At 51.5% G+C, this 23,278-nt stretch overlaps 1 protein-coding gene across 2 annotated transcripts in view; it reads right to left on the bottom strand.

The window, feature by feature from the left end:
- SRRM3 (serine/arginine repetitive matrix 3) overlaps positions 1-23,278 on the bottom strand; it is a 75,695-nt gene that overhangs the window by 20,797 nt on the left and 31,620 nt on the right. For both annotated transcript variants that reach the window (XM_019545390.1, XM_019545391.1), the window contains exons 3-10: positions 16,004-16,138; positions 11,404-11,484; positions 8,224-8,253; positions 6,754-6,822; positions 5,295-5,330; positions 3,262-3,312; positions 2,473-2,577; positions 1,507-1,684 (exon numbers count right to left, since the gene is read on the bottom strand). In XM_019545390.1, coding sequence (XP_019400935.1) covers positions 1,507-1,684; positions 2,473-2,577; positions 3,262-3,312; positions 5,295-5,330; positions 6,754-6,822; positions 8,224-8,253; positions 11,404-11,484; positions 16,004-16,138 — 685 coding nt within the window. The remainder of the gene's footprint in view (positions 1-1,506; positions 1,685-2,472; positions 2,578-3,261; positions 3,313-5,294; positions 5,331-6,753; positions 6,823-8,223; positions 8,254-11,403; positions 11,485-16,003; positions 16,139-23,278) is intronic.

The raw sequence follows: 23,278 nt of genomic DNA, 5'->3' as shown, positions 1-23,278 counted from the left end.
GAGCAGAGCCTGGCCTACTGGAATTCACTGTTTAAGATGGCCTCAGTGCAGTGCTCAGCAGCTCCCACTGGGTCTTCCTTTTCAGGTTGATCCAAAGCGGAAACACACAGGGGCTGAATCCATACAGACAAGAGAGCAAGAACAGAAACCTCCCTGCCAAGTGCCAAAGCCTTGTGGCTCTAATTAGCCTGAAGTTTTGCATGATGAAGGAAGTTATAGCCAAAGAAGGCCCAATGTCTTGAGACAAAAGGGAATATCCCATTCCTTCAGCCTGGTTCCCACAGAGAGACAGGCTGGAGAACTAGGCTTTACTGTCAGAGGTGATGCAGGCCTCCAGCCCTTTCTGTTTGCTTTTATTTCAGCTGTAAATTTGCCTGAGCGAGGGATGAAGGACTTGGCTTTTAAACAAGGATCTGAGGGTTGAGATAAAGAGACTTCCATGAATTGAAGTATCTGAGGGAACTTGGGGGTATAGATGAGAGATCCTGCCATAGTGAGATTCCCCACTTTTCTCCTCAAGTAGCCTCAGCAGGTATTTTTCAAAGACGACTTCTGTCATTCTGACCAAGCCAGTTGAAGATACACATCACCATGGGAAGGATGAACATCTTTCACCACCTGCACCAGAGAAGCTGCTACCTTTCTTCACTAAATAATACCCACAGGGAAATTCTCTCCTGAGCAGAAGAAGATGGCACCAAATGCTTCTCAAGCAAGTGCTGTGATGATACCAGCTTCTTGTCAAGCCCTTTGGAAATGATTCAGTCAAGATGTGGGGCAACTTGGAAAATCTCTGCCACTCCTTCTCATCAGAGAGTGTTTTTTAGTTACTGTGGGCATGTCTACATGTGCCCCCAACTGCGCAGTTGTTACTGCAGAGTCATTTAGTACTTGTTTTAGCAAGTACTAAATGACTGACTGTGCAGTAACCACCATTATTGTGCAGTCCCAGTGGCACATGGGTCATTTCTGATCCTACTGTTCAGTACCAATGAGCTAGTATGATGCAGTAGCATCAGTGTCACAATGTAGACATGCCCTTTAATTCATAGGAACAAAGCTCCTGAGGACAAACCTGAGAAAAACACCTCATGTTTCCTCCCATCTTACTACCCCTCCTGCCTCTAGGACTGAGTCATGCTATTACAGTGAATCCTTTGCAATGTCCCAGAAATCAGTGAGGCTGCCTAGGCTTGGACCCCACGTGTATGTGTCCATGGTGATGGAGGAGTGGGTAGAAGGTCTGCTCATGACATGGCCAGTTTGGCAGATACAGGCCAGTCTTGGGTTCTGCTCAATGCCAAGAGTGAGGCTGCTCCCCTGGGGTCACTGAGACTGAGCGAAAGCAAACAGGTCTTCACCTGCTGGTCTCACCTTGGTAAGCTTGGAGTGAAGTGACTTGTAAAGGGGGAAATGATGCAGGTGAGGAGGGCGGGGGCGGTGTTGGTGGAGGGGAGGAGGAAGGCGGAGTGGGGGTGAACCATGATAAAAGAAAAGCATACGTACATCCTGCTGTTTTATGACCAGGTTGCTGTGGCTGTGCCGACCGTTCTGGGCGCTGCCCTTATGCCCGTTCTGGTGTGGTGTGGCCGAGCGGCTGTGGCAGGTGCCAGAGGAGGACGGGCTCCGGCTGGAACGGTGGCTGCTGGCCTTCTGTCCGTCCTCCCTATGCTTGGGGCTGAGTCTGCAGGAGACAGTGGAAGGTGGGGTGTGACATGTGACTTGGGGCTAACTCACAGGAGATATGGCAGGCATGGGAACAGGGAGGGTGTGAGGGGCTGGGTGGAGAGGCAGGCAGCATTTTGGCTGTACTTGCTGAAGGCCAGTGTCTCAGTTATTTCCATCTCCATGTAGCCATATGAGTGCACATACACGTACACACAGACACAGACATGGATGCAAGCATCTGTGGATATAGGACAGGCCTGAGTCTGATCTCAGTCATCACATTATATAATGTGATAACTCTGCTGCTGTTTGGGGCACAGTCAGCCCAACTTCATAGACCAGGTCTCCCAAACCAGGAGACTGATTTCAGTATCATGGCATCTCTTTCTTCTTTTTTTAAATAATACCATTGGGGAATTTTCATTGGGCATCTAGTGTTTGCACTTCAGGGGTCACATTTCCAGATGTTTCTCCATAAACATGTGGAGCTCACATGTTTACCTTTGGATGCCATGGATTTGCAGGGTCTTTAAGAAGAAGCTGGGTCTTTAAGAAGAAAATGACTCATATGGTGCGAGGGTTGACCTGATTTTGTGAGGGTTAGTAATGTGTGAGATCCAGTGAGAACCAGTTCCTGCACTCACAGGGGGAGCCCTGTATCATAGATGGAGAATGTGAGGAGTTGGGTGACTAACCCACACCTAGTGCGCCTGGTCCATGCCCCCATTCCCAGTGCCCACCCTCAGCAATTTATATACTCATGCCTGGAGATGGGCCAAGAGTCCTAGGGGAAACCAAGCCTACCTGCTGGGAGATTTGGAGTTGCTGTAATCTGAAGACAGTGAAGCACTGTGGGAGCTGCAGCTGCTGTGTCTGTGGGACCTCCGGGCAGGAGAACCACTATGGGATCTGAAAGAGACAGACAAGGAAGGGGATTGGGGGAAGAAGGAGAAAAGGAGGGCCCAGTCAGAACTCCTGATCTCACAGTACTGGCCCCAAAGCCAAACTGGGTCAGTAGAAAGAACCCTGCTGATGGCACTGGGCTCTGGATCAGACCCAGCAGGAGAGGAAATGGGAGCCCCGAGAAGGTTTCTCCCTGGGAGGGTGACAGTTTGCAGCAACATATCTGCCCCTGGGGGAGCCAGGGAACTGGTGTGAGAACCTCATTCTAGTGCTGGTGCTAGCTGGACTTGCCTCCATCCTAAACTCAGCAAGGTACTGCAGGACCTTTGACTGCCTAATCCAACAGCATGCTCAGGAGGAGCCTCTAATTTCCAGACCCAACTAGACATTGGAGAGTTCCCCCATCACCAAGCCCAACCAGATGCTGGGTGGAGACCCCAGCTCCTTATCTCACCAGGCTGTCAGGTCTCCCATCTCTACTGGGTGGAAGGAAAGAGCTTTTTTGCCATCAAAACATCAGCCCCACCAGAAGAACATGGTGCGGTGCCCAGAAATCTGTACCCTACTAGTGTGCAATGCCTTTGTAAACCTCAAATTCCCACTGTCAGTGTAGAGGTGGGAGGGTCTCTGCACCCCCCACCCTCTTGTATCAAGTCAAGTGTCCCCTGGGCCTCACACTTGGAGTCTCACCTTTTTCGCTCTTTGTTTTTCTCTTTCCTTTTGTTCTTGGGGCTTCTGGACCTGCGGAATAGCAGAAGACTGAAAACACATGTTACAGTGCACCCAGCCCTGAGACTGTGGTGTCCAGTGGGAGGAAGTTGTCTCTTTAAACTACCATCCAGCTGGATAGCCTTAAATTATCTTCTCTTGGTGAAAGGGCTAACACTGAAGAGGAGGCAGCAGACTCCATACTGGGACAAAGTCTCTGCTGTTTCAGCGGGGATGGCTCCAAAGGCCATCATGGCTCCAAAGGCCACTCATGGGTGCTTTCAGGGAATTTGTGCCCATTACGCCCAAGATAATCATTGCCAGACACACTCATGGATCACAGTGATGGGATGTCCTGCTATGGGTCCAGAGCTTTGAGTTCACGCCAAAGGACATCCCCTGTCGGCTCAGCTGTGCACGGGTACCTAGTCATTCTGGTGGGAGAGTCAAACTTAGCCAGATAGGATGTAAGCCATGTCACTTCCTTGTGTGCTGCTGGCTACAGAAATGAGCATGCCTGAACCATAGCCCAATGGACTACTACGTTTGGGAGGAACCTTGAGATCCTCATAAGCTGGTGCATGCATGTGTCTTCTTGCCATTCCCTGATGATTTCCATAGCATCCCCAAGAATCTACTTTTGTTCTTGCTGAATCCAATCACAGATCTGGCAAGGTCCCCTGTATCCTGGGGGAGTTCTGAGTTGGAATTGGATTCAAACCTCCTAGCAAACCTTTGAGGTTGGGGTTCAAATGCCCCTTCCCCAACTCCAGCTGCAAAACAACTTCCTCCACAGCAAAGTAACTTTGCACCGGGCCCTCTGAAACCACCTGGTGACCTCAGGCCCATATCTAAGGGGTCTCACCATCACTTGCAGCCTGTACAGTAAGGTGAGAAGCCTTTCTGAAAGCCATTCTAGCTTCATCACAAGGTATAGGTTAGATGCAAGAATGACTGGCATTCATTGGTGGTGTTATGCAGAGGACCTGACTGATGGCGTACACAAGCCTTAAAATCTGTTATCTAAACCAGCAGTGGCCCCTTAATCTTTCTCATGGCTCAGTCCCATGATATGAGTTGTCCCTTATCCTATGGCCCCCTGCATTATGCACTGTACCATTGTCTGCAGCTCTGGTCTTTTTTTCCTCCTACACTACAGGGACAGTTCCTCCACCAGAGGGCACCACAATAACGACATACAGGCTAAGCAAAACCATGCAAGGAACCACACTTTAAAAAGCTCCCAATCGTCTGTAGGAATGAAAATTGTTCCTCTTTAAAGTACAAGGACAGGGGGTTGTAAGGACTTAGAACAGGGCCTGCCCTGCAGAGCTCAGGGGAGGGGCTACATTGAAGAGGCCAACATGGGCAGAGCTTACAGGCAGCTCAGGATTGGGCCCACCTCTATTCACACCAGATCTGGACGGTGAGCAAATACAAGGGTTGGCTTTTTCTTGCCCTCTGCCACCCAGTCTGGGGCAGAGGGGATATCTTCCTTTCCCTTGATGGACCTGAGTGATGTGCTTGGGACCCCCTGGAACAAAGCCTGGGCATGGCGCATTGGGACTTGAGGGCAGGTGCTGGGCTTCAGCAGGCCAACCCAGGAGACACGGCACCAAGCTGATGGCTCTTTGAGGTCCTGGTGGAACGGGGTTCAGTGAGGGAAGGAGCTGGGAGCTGGTATGAAGATGGAATGGAGGGAGTGGGGCTAGCATCCTGCGGGATTTCCTTTGTCCCTCACTACAAGCCAGTGTTACCTGCTGCAAATGATTCTGCCCCTCCCTGCATGGCCCTGATACCTTCAGACAGCTGAGGGGCAGGGGGCTCCACTTGGCTCCTCTCATCAGTGACCCCAGACACCTCCCTGAATGTCAGGCAGGAGAAAGCAAGCTCCAATACCAGAGGAGGGAGGAAGACACATAAGCAAGAGGTGACTGGGGCAAGGTGGGTGGTGAGTGGAGGTCTAAGGGGCAGGAGCAGTGAGGAAGTGCGGCTCTTGCCTCATTAACTCTCACCTGTGTCTTCTCTTCTTCCGGGATCCAGACTCAGACCTGTGAGAGGAACAAGAGGGAAACACGAGACTGGCTGAGATGAGCAACAAGGGATTCAAACTTGCAGCTTACTACTAACCGCGAGGGCTCCTAAGGAAGCACTTCTTCATCCCAGAAGTAGAGGGAAGAAGGCCAGTATTTCAGTGGTGCGTCCATCCACCCATCGATCTATCAATTTAGCTAGCTCTTCTTGGGCTGAAAGGTCCTGAAGGTGTTGAGGACAGCCACTTCTCCTCAGCCATTGGAGCCTGAGCCAGGTGTTCATCATCCAGAGCTCCCGGGGGCTTTCCTCAGGGATTCAGGGCCCATTTCTCCCTGGCCCCAGCCTTGGGATCTTCTGTTTGCTGAGTCTGGCACATGGGCAGACTCAGAGACAAACTAGGAGGTAGGGAAAATCCCAGTATACACTGTAACCCATTTCCTGACCTGGGCTGTTCTGCTCTCCTCTTGAGGAGCTGGTGTTTGGTTACAGAAGTGGGCAAGTGGAGCTGATCCTTTTACCCCTGGCAGTAGAAGCTCATACTGTAGATTTCCCATGGGTGCCAGGTTCAGTGCCTGCTCCTAACCGCCCACTGTGGGGTGCTGCAGCCTCACTTCTGTGTGTATCACAGCTCCCCCCATCTCGCCTCCACCACAGGAGGTGTTATTCCTAGGAATGTGCTGCCTGTCCTGAGTTGCCCCTGACCTTCCCATTTCCCCATTTCTAAGGCCTAGGGCAGGTGGGGGTGGCTCCCAGCACCTCTGTCTGCTGCAGCATCTTCCTTAGATCCATCTCAATCACTCTGTGAACTATGGGCTGTTCAACGCTATTCATTTATCAAACCTGGTTGACACCCAACCCAGGCTGGGGCAGACACAGGATGACTTCATTATTGGGAAGGGGGTGCGGGGGAGGTCAGGGGCAAGCGCTGAGCTGGGATCTGTGTTGTGGCGGAGACAGTGGGCAGCCTGGGCAGATGCTTTGTAAGCAGCCGGCTGGTTGCCATGTATTATTCACAGCCATTGGTATCTGCAGTGCATCACTGACTTCAAACAGGCTGGCTGCTGCTGGATTCATGCTGGGCTCCAGCCAGCCCTGCTGTGAAGCCATGGCATGGGGGAGGGGAGGAGATCAGGCCCATGCTCTTGCTCCCTGTCCCCTCCCACCATTCTCCCTGCCAAAGCCAGTGACAGTATAAACTTTTCTGCTTCCACCTGGTCTTGGTCTCTGCCTACTTGCATTAGCTGAGTGGGTGCATCAGGGCCCTTAACTCCCACTCCCACTCCCACTCCCACTCCAGCCTAAGGGAACAAAGAAGAATGGGGCTGCAGCCTGCGATCAGCCAATGAGGGGAGCCTGTGAAGTCCAAGAGAGTGGACAGGGATGAAGGGATCTGTGGGATGGATGAGATGCGGGTCAGGACAGTGTTGGCCTCAGCTTTACCTGTCTCGTCTGTGCTTCTTCCCAGCCTTCTTCTTCTTCTCCTTCCGGACTGGTGAGGAGCTGTCCCCACTGCAAAGCAAACACAGGGGTGGTGAGTGGGGATGGTCAGGGTTTGGGCAGGCAAAGGCTGAGGGGCAAACACCCCAACACCTAGTACCCAGTGGGTCCCTGAACCCCCTCCTTTGAGCACAGCATGGGGCTGTAGAAGACAGAGCACCCTGGCCTGACATGTCTAATCAGCCTGAGATTTCTCCAAGTGGCCTAAGGGATTAGGACACCTCGCTGATATAGAAGCCTTTTTCTTGAGGGCTAATAATTTGTTAAAATGTTGACTAAGAAAATCACTGAAAAAATTTTTTTTTCAACCTGTTTTAACCAGTTCTAAATCATGCTTCCTGTTCTGTCTCAGTGCCATCTTGTGGGGGCAGTGGGATCTCATGGGAATTAGGCCAGAGAGAGGGGGCTATAGACCCAGTTATCCTGATTTGTATTCTAAGCCATAAATTACCTCAGACTCTCCATCGCAGGCCAGCCTCAGTATGCCTGGCGAGGACATGAAAGAGTTTGAGATACAATCTACAGTCTAACAGGTCCTATCTCCAATCTTACATGAGATCCATATTTTCCAAAGCCCTGGAAGCAGGATCTCCCAGAGTGCTCAGCCCTGGCCCAGCTCTGGTCCCATTGAAGTCAATGGTAGAGCTGCTTTTTGCAGATGCAGAAGTTTGCAAGTGGGACGCTGGGACCCAGCTGAGATAAATCAGCAGTGCTTTGCTGACTTCCATGGAGCTGGATGGATGGAGCCAGCTGGGGGGATGGCTCCCAACCCAGCATGTTGCTTGTTAAAGGAAACTTTTGCTGGCAGGGTCTGCCATGCTGTTGGAGTGAGCTGGCTGCACAGGAGGATCTCACCTTAGCTCACTTAGAGCACAGGCAACAGCAAAGAGTCACAAGCTTCAGCATGGGAAGCTGGGCACCCGTATGCATGGCTGAGACCTGTGAAGTCTGCTCTGCCATCTCTCCCTGCCTCACTGCCAGGAGCTGGATGGGCTAGAGCTGGCTCAGCATTTCCTGTCCTTGCCATCTCTACTTACGGTATGGACATTGCTTTAGACCCCCTGGAGCAGGCTGCACGTACCCAGCTGCCTCTGCTCTGAGACAGAGCCAGGCAGAGAGGCAGCAGCCCCAGCAGCAACTTGATGTCAGCTGTAGAACTAAGCAATACCTACCCAATTTCTGGGCTAACTGGACATGTTCTGACCACAGTGGCAATTGGATACATGCAAGGCAGAAGCTGCAGAAAGAGCTCTGGGTTTGGCCCGCTGCTCAGAGCCCTGGGAACATGGAGTTACCTGGAGCCAAGGAAACTCATCCAAAGATGCCTGATGCTGACTCCTCCCCCCTCCCCACCCCCAGTCCACCCCTCTGGCAACCCACTGGGGCAGCGCGGGATTCTGCCGCAGCACTCACCTGCGCTCAGAGCCAGGTTTCCTCTTTTTGCTGCCATTGCACCCCGGGGACGGCAGAGAAACAGAGAACCCATGTTAGTGAGAGCGTCTGCCTGCTGGGCAGCCAGCCTACAGCCTGCATGGGGTGAGCATGGGGACCAGGGCAGAACTGGGGCTCAGGAGGGATCTCTCTGTTGGGCTCAGCCCTTATATAGGGTCTAAGGACCAAATTCTGCCCGCATCAGCATCTGCACACTGGAGGGAGGGGAGGGGAGGGGAGAGGAGGGCCGAGCCGGATGTTGGCATGCGCCCTCCCGTCATGGTGACTGTGTGATCGTGCATCTCTTAATGACATAATGACATGTGAGGATTATCACATGCACTTACATTAATTGCCTCATTAAGACATGGCATTGCTGAGCAGGGAAACATGATGGGGCTGGTTGGATCCCGTACACCATGAAGAGAAAAAATAAATGAAATTTGCAAACATACCCAAGTGCCCATCAGAGAAACTGGGGGGGAGTGGGGGACAGTTGTGGGGGAAGGGAGAGTGCACTCAAGGTATGAGAGCCTTCAATGTGCTGGGCATTTCAGGCAATGCATAGCTTCCAACCCCCCTTCCCCCCCCTCCACGCTGGGTATCTTGCTCTTAGTCTGCATTTGAGCCTCAGTAGCCACGTCTACTCTTGCATTAATGCGCCTTTTCTAATGCTCATTAAATTTAGTATCTTCAATGTGAGGTACTTAATTAATGTGCGTTAACGTGCACTTAATGTGCTAATGCACAGTAGCACATTTGCATGCCTTTTCAATTACACTTAATGCACAGTAGACAACTTTATTGTGCATTAGCCTAATGCCATGCGTTTTTATGTGATGCTGTAATGCTCAGTAAAATAGTCTACTGAGCATTAAAGTGCATGTGTAGATGCGCCCAGTGTGTGTGTGTGTGTAGGTCGGGAAAAGGATGTGTGTCCTTATGCTATGTGTCTGTCTGTCTGCCTTCATGTGTGTCAGCTATGGGCATGTGTCTGCTGCTATGCATGTTTCTGTCTCCTTCATCTTTATGTTTGTGCACGTGTATGTCTACCTCTGTTCTCTGTGTGTCTGTGTGTGTAGTGCTTGTGCTTCTCTATCTGTTTGTGTCTCCAGATGTCTGTGCGCAACTCTCCTTGTGTGTGTCTGTCTGTGTCTTTCCATTGTAACCCTCACTGTGTGCCTCTGTGTGGTGTGGCCCTCTGTGCATGTCTCACTATCTGCTGATCTGTGCGTGAGCAGGATGGAGACGCAGATCTCACGATAGGATCAATCTGTCTGTCTGTGGATGTCTGGCTCCAGGCATGGACAGTGCAGTGATGCAGCACCCAAGCTGCACCTGGTAGAACTGCTATGCTCTGGCACACTCTGCCACCTGGTGGCAGCTGGCTGGCATGGCTTGCCTGAGGTTTAAGGCCATCCTACTCTGGGGTCACATTGGTGATGGGGGGATGGATGGGGAGTCAGACTTAATGGCAAGGCAAATGTGCAATCCCTGCTAACAGCCCTGCAAGTGGAATGATTCACTCCCTCTCACCCCACATCTCCAAAAACTTGTAATGAGTTTTGGACAAGCATGGATTCGGGCACTTGACCTATTCAGTGACTCAACTCAGCTCTTAAAGTGGGGGTGGCCTACTGATTTCTAGGGCTCATTTGCCACATCAGAGCTTGAAGAAGGGGAAATGCTATGCCTGCCTCCTTTAGCACCTATCCATCTACCTGTCTATCTGCATTGCCAAGACGCTGATACCCTCTGTGTCTCCCCTGAAGAAGCTGTATGGACACAGGGATCCTGGCTGGGCACTGCTGGGGCCCATCTTCTGCCTGCCCTGGCAGCATTGTCCTGGGTGCTTTTTAGAGTAGTGCCCACAGTAGGTGTCTCCCAGGAGCTCCGCCAGCCAGGGACACCAGGTCTGTTTCCCACTGCAGTGGGGAGGTATAAAGAGCATGGTGCTGGCAGGGCACTGGCTGTGGATACCACTGCCAGCTTGGCAGAGCTGGAGGAACTGAGTCTGGCTCCTGACAGGGAAGAGGGATGATGAAGTATGTGGAGCAGCTTGAATCACCACAGGGAGGAAGCCATCCCTGCTCCACAGGGCCCACTCAAAGCACCTCTTCCCAGCTCAACACCATCCCCTGCTGCGTGCAGACCCCAGCGCCCTGCAAGATGCAGAACTCATGCCATGCCTAGGCACCAGCTCCTTAGTGCTGCCTGCTCAGCTCTGCACAGTCATCAGTGGGCTCATGCAGTGGGAACAAGCTGTGCAGAGAGAGGAATGGGACATTCTGCAGACAGTGGGCAGGGGGTGGGGGGGGTGGCAGTGTCACTGTGGTGCCAGCAGCTCAGACCGGTCCTTTTCGCAAGCCCCATACCTCGGCTGGCCGGGTGCCTCTGTGGAAGCAGAGGTAGCACAGCACAGTGCTGCTGGGCCCAGGACCTTGCCTCTCCACCTGGGACTGAACCAGCTGGTGGGTTTTCAGACTGGCAGCAGCATGGAGGTGGAACTACCCCGGTAGGTCCATGGGCACCAGCACGGGCTGCTCACTTACAGCATGCACCCTCACGCAGTTGGGGCCAGGGCAGGGCATGGCCCTGCTCTCCAGCCTGGGCCATTTCTCTTGAACTTTCCCATCCAGGGCATTCTGCCCATTTGCTACCCAGTTGCACCATGCTAGATGCTGAAGCAGGCCTTTCCTGCAGGTGCCAGGTCCAGCACTGCCATGCTACACTACAGCCCCCTGCACCTGAGCCACCCAGCAGTTTGTAAATGGTAAAGTGGGGGTCCGTGACTCCTGTTGTGCTCCACCTTTCCTTTGCCAGAGGCCCTTCCCCCTATTGGCTTTAGGTCACCTGCACCCCTGCAGCTGAGCATGGGGGAGCTCCAGGCAGCTTCAGGGGATGACGTGAGAGCCTAGGAGATGGATACAGCAAGGACAGGCCTGTGCTGAAGCTCTGATTAGCTCCTGCAAGGTGGAGGTGACCCCAGGTTAGAGGGATGAGCAAGAGTGGCAAGACTTCATTGTAAACCAGTCTCCTGAGGGGACTGCTACCCCCTCCTTGCAGAGCAGGCCACCTGAGGCACAGGACTTGCCTTGCCCAGCTCCCCCTGCCCAGCTCTGGGGCTGGCAGGGAGGGACAGGGGGTGTCCAGGCCACTCACCGGCTCCGGCGATGCCCTGATTTCTTTTTCTTTTTCTTCTTGGGTGGGGGAGAGGTGGAGCTGCTTGACCTCCTCTTCAGCCTGTAACAGGGAGAGATGAGAGGGGGGTAAGGAGAAAAAAATGCAGTCGCAGATGCCCCTGCCCAGGCCTCATGCTGGCTGTATTCTCCAGCACCACTCTGGGGAGTGCCTATGTGGAGAGAGGCAGGCCACTGGCTTTGGAAGCAGAAGTGTTTGGGACTGGGGGCATGTGTGCACATGCTGGGGTGGGGGTGGACCGAGCTGTGTTTAGCACTCTGCAGGCCTGGAGCCATGTGTGAGGGGCTGGGGCATGACTGTGACAAGGCCTGGATACAGGGGCCTCACCAGCTTACAGCTCAGCATGACTAGGACCCACAGTGGGCAAGCAGTGATGGCAGCAGGCTGGCCTGTAGGATCTCTGTGGGACACAAGTGCAATGAGACACATAGTAAACCTTCAACCTGTAGGTGAAGGGACCTGCCCTACAGAGGGATCATGCCTGCCTGTCCCTGTCATACGGAGGGACAGATCCAGTGGGGCTGGATGCCTGCAGGGTGAATGAGTCAACCTTCCTCATCTCTAAAAGCAAATTGGTTTTAACAGCAGCAGCATTTGCCAGCACTGGGAGAGCAGGCCCCAGGGCTCAGCACAGGCCAGAAGAACAGCAAACACCTACTCCAGGCTGGCCAGGCTACTCCAAGCATGGGCAAGCAACCTTGTGGGAGAAGGATGACGCAAAGAGCAGCCAGGCTCGTGTCCAGGTGGTTGCCATGTGTTTGCCACAGGGATGTACTGGACACATCTATGTATTTGTTAATGCAGTTTTGCTAATGCACATTAAATTTACTGACTGTGTTGTGAGGTACTAGAAGACGGCACATTAGCCTATTGTAATGCACATTAGCAAAAGGGCACTTTTGTGGCACTTAAAACTCATTAAAATAGGCTAATGTGCATTAAAGTGCATGTGTAAATGCACCCAACTGAGAAGCAGTCTACAACAAACAGGCACCTGCAGCGATGTAACACTGCCTGGTTCATTCACTGGCCCCAATGGTGAGCTTGGCCCACCGTGGTCTTGATGCCTTGTAGTAATTAATGGGACTGCACAAATCCTGCCAGAATACCAAGATTTTTTTCCACTGGAAAGTTTGAATGGGAATCTGTGTGGGAAATAGTTTAATCCAATATTGTTGGGTTTTCCCACAGACGCCGATTCAAGCTGGACATCTTCATTTCCATTAACATTATTTTAGTTTAAACAAAGTGATGTTTTAATTAGAAATGACCGGAAACTGTTCCGTTTTCAGAAACTAAAAATCCCAAATGACACTGCAGGCCAGAACAAACCAAAAGTGTCTGTTTTGATATTTCCTCTGAGAACAAATTGATTTTTATTTAATGAGAACTGGCGTTTTCTTGCAAAAGAGCCCCCAAATCATTATTTTGATGACACTGCCTTTTTCAGCAGGAAAACATTCTACATGGGAAATGCTGGCTAACTTCACACCATGCTACCCAGAATCCTCCATAGGAAGTCAGCTGTGTGTGTGCCTAGAGAGTGGCTCCCAAAGCATGGCACAGAGGCAATATGCTGGCAAAGTATGCTGCATCACTCTCTTTGGTCACTAGAGGATAACAGCCTACTGCTGCCGCCAGCTAGCTGCGTAGTGCTTGTAGCTCCAGCAGGACAAGCCCATGCTGCTCACTGCAGATGTTGAGCAGTGAACCTCAAGGTTGTGGGGCTCTGCATGTGAAATAAATAGGTCCTGCCAGTGTACAATTCCTGGCACCACAGACCTGCACTGCTTCCCCCATCTGGAGGATGATGGATGCTCTCACGTTAGCTGCCAGGTCTGCGGAAGCAAAGGCACCAAGGTTGTTTTAAGGAGCAATCTGTTCCAGGGCCCTGGTGGGAACTGATGGGCTGCATTCGAAGCTTGCACAGGGTCCAGCCTGGCTCCCATTCTCACCTCACATTTGAAGGGGAGATGCTTAAGGACACCTGTCAGCCACTGTTCTTCCTCACTAGTAAATACCTTCCAGCACCACGAAGCCCACCTGTCTGTAGAAAATGCAACCCAGCCAGGGCCCTTGTGCTGCCAGTCACCTGTGTTGGGATGAGGATCCTGCTCCAGATGAGATGAGGCAGGTGGGGGCTTAGCTGTGGCAGCCTTGGGCATGCACTGCTCCTTTAAGAAGGGCTGCAGGGAACAAGGCTCAGAGCTGAGCACTGGAGCTGTGGAGAACAGCCTGGTTGCCGCTGTGTCCCTGGACTTTCCTTGCACTGACCAGTGAAACAGCTTGTTCATCTCCTGCACTGAGGCAGGGCTGATCCAAAGCTCTCTGAAGCCAACAGGAAGGCTCTGACTTCATAGCTTCAGATCAGGTCCTCAGTGCTTGAAAGATGTCTCAGGGGCTGGACAGATGAAATACTGACCCCAGCATTGTCACCATATCAGGGGTGTAGAAGTAGTGCACAGATAGTTGAAACCAGGGTAATACTACTCAATCGACTGGAGAATTACCCCTGGAAGAATTGGGGGAGTGAGTTACACTGACATAGCTACTATGTCCACATCCATCCTGGGGTAGCCTTTGTGAAAAGTCTAGAGCAGTGATTCTCAGCCTTTTTAGACTCCAGGCACCCTTGGAAAACACAACTCTTATATTTTCATTCATTTTTTACTATGGAATAATAACAGAGCAATTCTTCTGTCACAAATAACTCAGAAAGCAGGGCCAAACGTTTGTGATACTATGGTTTCCTATTGGAAATCTCCAGGTTTATCTGGTGAAACATGCTTGCACACCTAACAGTGCTAACGCTGTGGGGCACCCCCAGCGCCTCTGAAAGGATTGCAAGGCAGCCTGGTCTGCCCTGGCACTCTGGTTGAAAATCACTGCCTTTGAGTGCTCCCTCACCACCTAGTGGTAAGGTGCAGTAAGAGCCGCCTCCTATGTGAGCTCCCCCAGGACAGCTACTTCTCTGCTTGCTCTGGAGCGTGGCATAATTTATATTGATGTATAAAGACAACGTCAATGACGCTGGCATATGTGTTCTTTTGCCTACAGTCTAGTGGTCAGCTTGCTGTGACTGTCTGGGTTTGCGGCTTTGTACCAAAAGGCTCAGATTTGCAGTGCATCGGTAGTGTTGGCAAATTTGCAGCCATTGGCCTGTTAAAAATGAAACCTCATCTGAGACACAAACTCACATGAATCTGGGACATGAATCAAAGAAGAAGAGTGTCTAATTTAGAGGTTCTTTTAGCAGCTGGCCCCCGGGACATGAACAACCTGCTAGTTCCCAATGGGTAATTTGGTTACTTGGGCATTACCAGCTCTGTTGGAATCAGGCAGGTGGCACTGGCCAGTGCTGCAGCAAGCCCGCCACAAGCAGACACATTCTGCCCAGGAGGAGAGCTCCTTTAGAGCTTCCATCACAGGCTGTAGCTTTGAAATTTGCATTTTGTTTCATTTCAAAGCTCTGGCTCTAGTTTTATTTATTTTTTCCCCTGTCTCCTGATTCCCTTTAGTTTCAGGCACCTGAATGCCAGCAAGAGGTAGACAAATTGGCAGAAGTTCAAAGGACACGAACAAGAAAACCAGATTGCAGGCTAGAAGGATTGACTCAGGAGGACAGAGCTCCCTCAGTGGGGCTTGCTTAAGTGGTGACAAATGTGGACATAACCGTCAACCAGCATTTGAAGGAGGAAGGAAAGGGCAGTGGCCAGGACTAGAGCACCAGGAGCAATGAGATGAGGGTGAAGAGCTATGCTAAATATCAGGAACAGCTTCTTAATGCAGGGAGGGGTTAGGCTGGAGGGGAGGGCAGGAAGCTCGTAAGGAAGATAGGGAGAATGCTGTTGCTTGGAAATGAAACCATCTATCATGAGGAACAAACTTGGGTTGGAGGAAGGGAGGAAGGGGGTTGGTGAGCCCATGTGCCTGGGGTTCCAGGTAAGGGTAGGGCAGGGAGACTCAGTTCCTGACCTTGCAGCAATAAGGAGGGGTTTTGAACTAACCAGGGTGTACACAGGATAACAAACTGCTGCCTGGACAATAGCTGCACTCCAGTGGGCTACAGGAGTTTGAAGTAAAAGCTGCAGTAGACAGCTGCATGGCTCATCTCTTAACCAGCAGCTGCTGTGAATGAGGTGGGGTGTGAACCCCCATGGGAGTGCAGATAATCCTGGGTCTCCTGTACTGTACATGCTAAATATCTACACAGTGGCATTTAGATAGTTCTCAGACTCCAATGCCCAGCCCAGGTACATACTTGCTAGCTCCCATGATTGACATGCAGCTGCCTGCATGTCTCTTAGACATCTCTTTGCCTGTAGAATTTGCCACATGGTCACAGCTCCTAATGTTTGCAAAGCCAGGCCTCTTGTGCCTTTCCTACAGTGAATGTCTGCTGAGTCCCTGGTTCTTGGGCTGGTTGAGCTGCAAATGCTGGGGAAGGTACTGTAACAGGAATGAGCCAGTACCCAGTGTCTTGTTTGTGTGGCATGCCTGTGCTATGATGTGAGTGGTCTGATGCCAATGCCCTGACACTCAAAGCGCCCCGGCCACATACCTGTATTCTCTGTGGCTGCTGTCATCTCGGTAGCAGTCAGCTGAACAGTCGCACTGCAGCGGGCAGCCCTCTCCGTACTCAGGGTACTCCATGGCATACTCCTCTCCATCCACCATGTGGTGGTTTTCTATCACTCTGGCCAAGGAAGAAGACACAGCTCAGTCAACCCAAAGCTATTTGCTTGTCACTGTTCACAAAACGTCATTGCTCGGTCCCCAGACTCTGCAGTGCTGCTCCAGGCTCCAGTTCCCACCGGCTTGTGAACGGGCTGGCCTGGGGAAGAGGCAACATGGACTGCATATCCTGTTTGGCCCACTTGGGGATACCAGAGAGCTGGGGTGGGACAAGATGCCCTGGGACTGGCTCCCCAGCAAAGGGGTAAAGGCAGAATGCAGGGGACATGTCTCTGAGTGTCAATAGCAATCAGCAAACTCCTCTATTGATTTTCAGGCCTGGTGGTGAATTCAGGCTTCTGCTGAGACTGGAAAAGAACTTGCTGGTTCCTCCTTTGGGTCCAGGGACCTCCAGCAGGCCAGCCTTTGGGGTGTGCTTCCCTCCCAGGTTTTGGGAGCAGCAGGAGAGGGAGGCAGAGGAGTGGGTAACACTGAGCACTTTCCAAAGGTGTGGACCTGCTCACTGCCTGCCTGCCACATGTGGGGAACCTAGGCTACAGACTTGCCCAGGGACTGAGGGGTAAACCTGGGACTAAGACTCTGGGCTTGTGAGAGGAGGTAGATATCAAGGGAGCTGCTGAGATTTGTGACTCATCTGGATGACCGGCATACGTATGTGTTATAGGGGGCCAGTAGCAGGGGAGCTTGGGGAGACAGACAGACTGACCCTCCTTAGGTGGTCCCTATATAGTGAGGGAGCACTTCAGATGGACTCCTCCTTCACACCTGTCTGTGAGGTATGGCAGGGGTACTACCTCCCCCTTGTCAAGGTGGGAAACTGTGACACAGACAGCTATGGGAAGGCTAACCCTGCAGTGTGGCATGGACAGAGCCTAGCTAGCAGCCGGGAAACAGTGTGGGCTCAGCAGTCTCACAGAAGCTTCTCAGGTGGGTTCTGCAGCTGTACCAGGGTTGTGTACAGCCCCCGGCCTGGTCCCAACACCCAGGCTGGCTCAGGCCTGGCTGAACTCCACAACAGTCACAGCAGCCCAGCCAGACCTTAAGTGACGTGTGCCAGCTCCTACAGAGGGTTGTTGGCAATGCGGAGCCCTGCACCCAGATCTCCCACCTCAGAAGCCACTGCCAGCCACAGGACTGGCCTTCCCTGGCCCGGCATGTCTCTGATCTGAACCACACTGTTTGCTACGCATCAGCAAAACACATCAGCCTCTGCTGACTTCATGCTCTTGGCCTGTTGTTTCCCTTGAGCTGCAGTGCAGGCAGGCCCTAAGCTTCATTAATAAATGACTGCTAATTACCCATGAATTATTCATTGGCACATGCCTTCCTCCAGGCTGCTGCAGCAAGCCAGCCTTGAAGGTGGCAAGATTTAAAGAGGGCGACTGTCATGAGGAGCTGCTGCTAATCTAGGAGCTGGAGACCCCCATGGGTAGCAATCCCATCCATGCTTGGAGACCTCCTACTGGAGCAGGCAGCCAGTGTGGCTGGCAGGAGCCAGTCCTGCACCCAGGTACCCGATGTGGGCAAAGCAGATCATGGATGCAGCTGAAACCCACCCCTGCATCTCCATTCAGTCACTTGCCTGGCAGCTTTTCACTTTCTCACAAAGTGGTATATGCACTCTAGACGGCAGGGGCCTGGGCCTGTGCACTCTGCCCTTTGGAGAGGCACTGAGAGGCCAAATGCATGGGGGGTGGAGGTGAGGGAAAATACCAGAATGGTAGTGGGCAGCAGCAATTTTGTGCAGGGCACTGGGGCCTGAGGCCTGACAGCTTGAGCTGGTCTGCATGGCTGGGTTGCCATGGACTGACTGAGGCTGGATCTCTGCTCTCTCTTGCTGCTCTGAGGTGACCTGGATCTAGGCTCTGCTTTGTGGAGATCCTACACAGAGCCTCACCCAGGTGGACAAACTGCAAGGGCAGGTGGCTTCTCCTGAGATCGCACTGAGGATGGGGCCATTAGCCTACCTCGCTTCCGTGAAGGTCGGGGAAGGAATGACGTTACAGCTGAGTTAGTGCTGGGAAAAATGCAGAGGGGCCCCAAGGCATTTGAGAGAGGCCTCAAGTAAACCCTAAGGCCATGCCATGCTGCTGCAAGGCACAGCAGTCCCCAGCACAGAGGGAACGGGACTAGGGACTGCACTGGAGGACGGCTCCTTGTCTCTGCTTTGGTGATGGCCTGGATGGTCTGGCTGACACTGCTGCAGTGTGGATCCCAGGCTGTGCTGCTGAGGCCTTGCAGTCATGAGGAGGTGCTATGTAGCTTGCCAACCTCACCTCTATGCCCTGCCCCCATGCATCTCAGCGGCTTCCACCCTCCCTGCACATGATCCAGACTCACTGACAACCCCAGTTTTAATGACTCTTCTTAACAAGTGCTGAGCCTAACCCATGACACAGTGTCTTGGGACTGGGGATGGTTCTATATCAGTGGTGCTCAACCTCCAGCCTGTGTGCACCAGATATGCCCTGCAAAGCCAGTGTGAATGGCCTGTCACCAGCATGTCAGTCCATGTGAATGCTGCTGCCGCTCTCATCCCCCACTTCCTCCTGCTGAATTCAGCTGAAGGGGAAGGGAAGTAAATAGCCTCCATGCTCTGCTTCTTAGTGCCACATCCCTGTAAAAACTCTGGCAGATGGAAAGGGAAAGGCACTGAAGACCTAGCCTTGGTGGTCCCATACCCGCATGCCCACGGGGCTCTGGCACAGCACTGGGCTGCCTACAGCACCTACAAACAGCAGGCCATTCTTTCAGAGAAAGCCCCACTGCTCTTGGACAGAGTGGGGTCCCACCCTCACCACATTCCCAAAGTGCACAGCTCCCCTTCAGGAGACACTGGTAGGGCACTGGGAAGGTAAGGAGCTGAGGTAAGGTATAGTGCTGCCATCTGGGCAGTCTGTCCTCTCCCACAGGCCTGAGGCCCCACAGTCCCCCACCAAAACTAAGCACCTGGAAGCCAACCCACTCCTTGTGGGCTAATGCAAGCTAGTGGCTCATCATCTCAATCCCTGCTGCTGCACAGGGCACTGCTTTATTTTAAAGTTTATTTATTTTTAGAAAATGTAAAATAGCACTACAGTATACTGGACTTTGGACTTCACATGAATGATCTAAAATGACTAAAACTGTACGTTTTCCTTTCTCATAGTACTGAAAATACTTACAGTTAGGATATACCAAGATGTAGAAGCAAAATGCCTTTCTATGTGGCCCTCAGCCCATTTCTGATTTTAAGGTTGAGCATCACTGCTCTAGACCAAGGACCTTTCTGCTGTACAGATCCTTCTCACTGTTGCCCTGCAGGGACATATGCTGCAGATGTGCTCAACAGGATGGAGGACATATGAGCTAGTCAGTCTTGCTCCCTTCAAACCCTTTGGCTACAATGCCAGTAAGACAGGCCCCAGCTTATAAACTATCCTTCAACTTCCTTGCTAGGAAGAGCTTGAAGTGGACCAGGATGCTCCCTTGACCAGGAAGCCCCCCTCCCACTGCCTCAGCATGACCCTGGGACCCCAGCCTATCTATCATTTATCGCTACAAGGTAGGATCATATGCTTCACCAAAAACCTCATTCTCTCAGCTCCAAAACCTTATCTGGCTTCCAGCTTGGGCCTGAGTCTGGTAAAGAGGGTCCTTTATGCTTCACTCAGCTCTGCTGGACTCTAGACTGTGGGTTGCTTTGACATCCAGGCACCATCAGTCCTCACTGTCCCTCTCCCATTCCCTCAGCTCCCCCTGGCCACTCAAGATTCCTTCTCTGCTCTGTCTAGCCTCTCTGACCCATTTCTCTTCCTGCTTCCTCAAAGTAAACTCACCTCCCGTTGCTTCCACTAGTTTCTACTTTCCTACCATTTCCTCCCCCTCTCTCAGCTGCCTACATTTCCCCACCCCCTCCCAGCTAAATCCCCTCATCTCTGTTCTACTTCAATCCTCCCTCTCCTTGGGAAGGAGCTGAAAACTTTAAATGAACCTCCAAATTCAAAGGGGGAAGTAACAGCATTTATCTCCTTTTCATCTGGCTCTAAAGGAGGGAGTATTTTTGGATGATGAGATGCAAAAGCAAATGAGAGTTTTCAGTTGCAAAGGCTCGGCCATGGATTTTTTTTGAGGCCACATGGAAGTGGTGAAACATCAAAGATTAAAAACAAAATGTTCCTCAGCTGTGCCCCATCTTCAAGACATGAAACAGGCTGGCTGGCTGCCTGCCACGTCAGGCAACTGCAACTCAGAAATGAGCAGCATTTTCATTTCATTGATGTGTGGTGTCTTTTGCAGGCCCTTTGGCACTGGACTCAAATGCTCCCTGCTCAGAGAATTGCTTGGGAATGTGAAGGGATGAATTCTTAGGCACCCAGTCTCTGTTCTTGCATCTGTAGATCATTCAGCAGGGAGGCACTGACTCTGGGACTATTACTTTGAGCAGTTCTTGCTCCTGGAACAAACTCAAAGAGTTCGGTGGGACTCCTGGAGCAATGAGTTGAGTGCTTCTGCATTACAGGCTGGACCACAGAGCAGGAGGATGATCTTGGGCTTAAGGCACTGGACTCAGCTACAAGGAAGCTTGGTGCCATTCCAAGCTCTCCTACTGACTCCTTGGGTGGCCTTAGGCAAGTCATTTAGAGCTGAGGATGCCAAAGAGTTATGCCCACAGGTTCTTCTCCTAGGCACCTACATAAGTGGGTAGGTTCTCAGGAGCAGAGGCATTCTGAGAAGAATGCAGGAGAAGGGGACTTCTGAAAGCCTGGCCTTTAATCTCTGTGCCTCAGTTCCCCATATCTAATATGGAGAGGATGATGCTCCCATTCTCCCACCCTTGGGGTGCCTTGCACATGTTCAAACTGCAAGCTCTTTGGAGCAAGAGCTGTCTCACTTTGTGTACAGCATGTAGCATGGATGGGCATTATTTCATCTGGGGCCTACAGGGGTTAAAATGGCTCTGCTCAGATGTGGCATGTCTGTGCAAGGGTCTGAGACAGGTTTTACTGGGCAAATGCTTCATGTGGACCTGATGTTCCCTTCCCCGTTCCTCCCTAGTGGTGCTTCTATCCACTCGCGACTGACACCAATAGCAGAACCTGGCCCTGAGCATTGGTCCTAATCCCAAGCCTGTGGAAAGCTTTGGCAGAGCTGCATAAAACATGGCAGCCCCTGTCACAACCCCTTCCTGTGGATGCTGCATGTAACAAAGCTGGCCCTGCTCAGGCCATAAGCAGGGCCTCCACTTGGGTTTATTCTTGTGGGTGACTTCCATTAAGACCAATGAATGCTTTTCTAGAAGAGCCTGCCTTTGTGCTGGCTTCCCCTCAGAAGGCATTTAATGGGGAGTGACAACCGCCAGCATCTCTCAGCACAAATGAATCTCTGACACTCGTGGAGTTTAACCCAATTAAGAGCCAAGTGAATAATTGCCTGTTTGAAGGGAGTGAAAAACCAGGGTGTTTTGGACCCAAAATACAAGTGAGACATCCTCCTCTTTACTGCAAATTATCATTCCTCCCAGAAGGCTCTGCCAGCTGTCAGTGAGTGTGTGCGAGAGAGAAAGAGAGAGAGAGAGAGAGAAACGGGGGAGGCAGCCAGTATTAGAAATACTTTTCTTAGGTTATCTGGCTTCAATTTTCCTATGGCATGTTTCTAGGTGATTGGGTTTTGTGTCATTTCAAAATGACTCCTGCCCACCCATGTGTGGAGGTCAGGGAATGCCTCTATAGTTAAAAAAAATACAGAGTAAATAAATATAATTACTTGTTGGATTTTGTCAACGTGTCACTTGGCCCGAAAGATAAAATTCAGAACGGTGGACAGCTCACAGGCAATGTGTTCCCTTCCAGAGCCTGTTATTAAAATAGTCCCATCAGAGGCTTTTCTTCCATTAGCTCTGACTCAGCTGCTCAGGGCCTGGTTTCATTGCCTGGATTATCTGTTTCTTTTTTCTCCCTGAACCCTGCATTATAATTTTTCAGTACTGCTAGGAGGCCCGTTAGGAGAGGAGAGGGAAGCTTGCTCCCTTGGTAACTGTGCTGTGTTTTAAGGCTGGATAGGTCCAGGGAAGAGTGTGGGGGTAAGGACACTGAAAGGCAGAATCGTATGGTGGGGCTGAGACTTCAGAGTATAGCATGGACTATACTCCTGGAGCTGCCAGTGGCCTGCTGAATGACCATGAACAAGTCACCTACCCTTCCATGCCTCAAAACTGAATGACGCTGACTTCCTTGCTTTGGAGACAAAGAGCAAGGCACTGTTATTATGCCCCTCACACTGACAGACTACGGTAAAAGCATAGCATCAAGATTTCAATGCTGAGGATTCCAAAGTTAGGCACTGCCACAATTAGAGATGCCTTCATTCACCCACCTACTTTGTGCCCATGCATAATGACACCATCTTTAATTAGCTGATTGCATGCCATTATTTTCCAGGGGATCCCTACTTCATTCAGTTCATGATGTTCACTTAAGATGCGATTCAGCATCCTGCTTGCTCCTCGCCATTTGCAGTGCATCCCCAGGTCTTATCTACTGCACACAATTCAAACTCTGCTTTGAGGACAGAGGAATTAAGGCCTTTATAGACTTCTCTGGGGGCAGTACTCATGATAATGTCTGAATGCTTTTGAGACACCAATGAATTTGATTTCATAGCACACCCGTGTGATGGGGTGGGGTTGTGAGGGGTGGGGGGTACAATGAGGACCTGAGGCACAGACAGGTTAAGGTGGAAGTCCACTAAAGTTTGGGTGTCCAGTGTGAAGAATGTGGCTTGACTTTCAGATTGCATAGCACAATATAGATGGCTACAGCTAGAAAAAGCACAGCTGGTTCCTGGGTCAGTAGCATTCTCTGCCTCTCCTACCACCCACTAGGATACATCTAAAAAGCACTATCCACAGCCAAAAAGTGATTTAAAGTACTTGGCAGCAAAGGTTGAACATGAAGCAGAGAAAGGAGGGGTGAATCCTACACTGAGGGGCCCAGGTACAGTTCGACCTGCCAAACAAAACAGATGTTTCATGAATCAGCATGATCCATCCAGTCCTTCTCATACATGGTCACTTTGCAAGGAGAGCAGTATAATCAGCCGCTTCGCATACTGGGAATTAGTGTTTCAAGTGCCCTAGGCAGAGGATCAGGACCTGGGAACT

This window comes from Crocodylus porosus, unplaced genomic scaffold, assembly GCF_001723895.1.
Source record: "Crocodylus porosus isolate Cpor-Errol unplaced genomic scaffold, CroPor_comp1, whole genome shotgun sequence".
Taxonomy (NCBI): domain Eukaryota; kingdom Metazoa; phylum Chordata; order Crocodylia; family Crocodylidae; genus Crocodylus; species Crocodylus porosus.
Note: the sequence above shows the minus strand (reverse complement) of the source record. Positions and strands in the feature narration are given on the sequence as shown.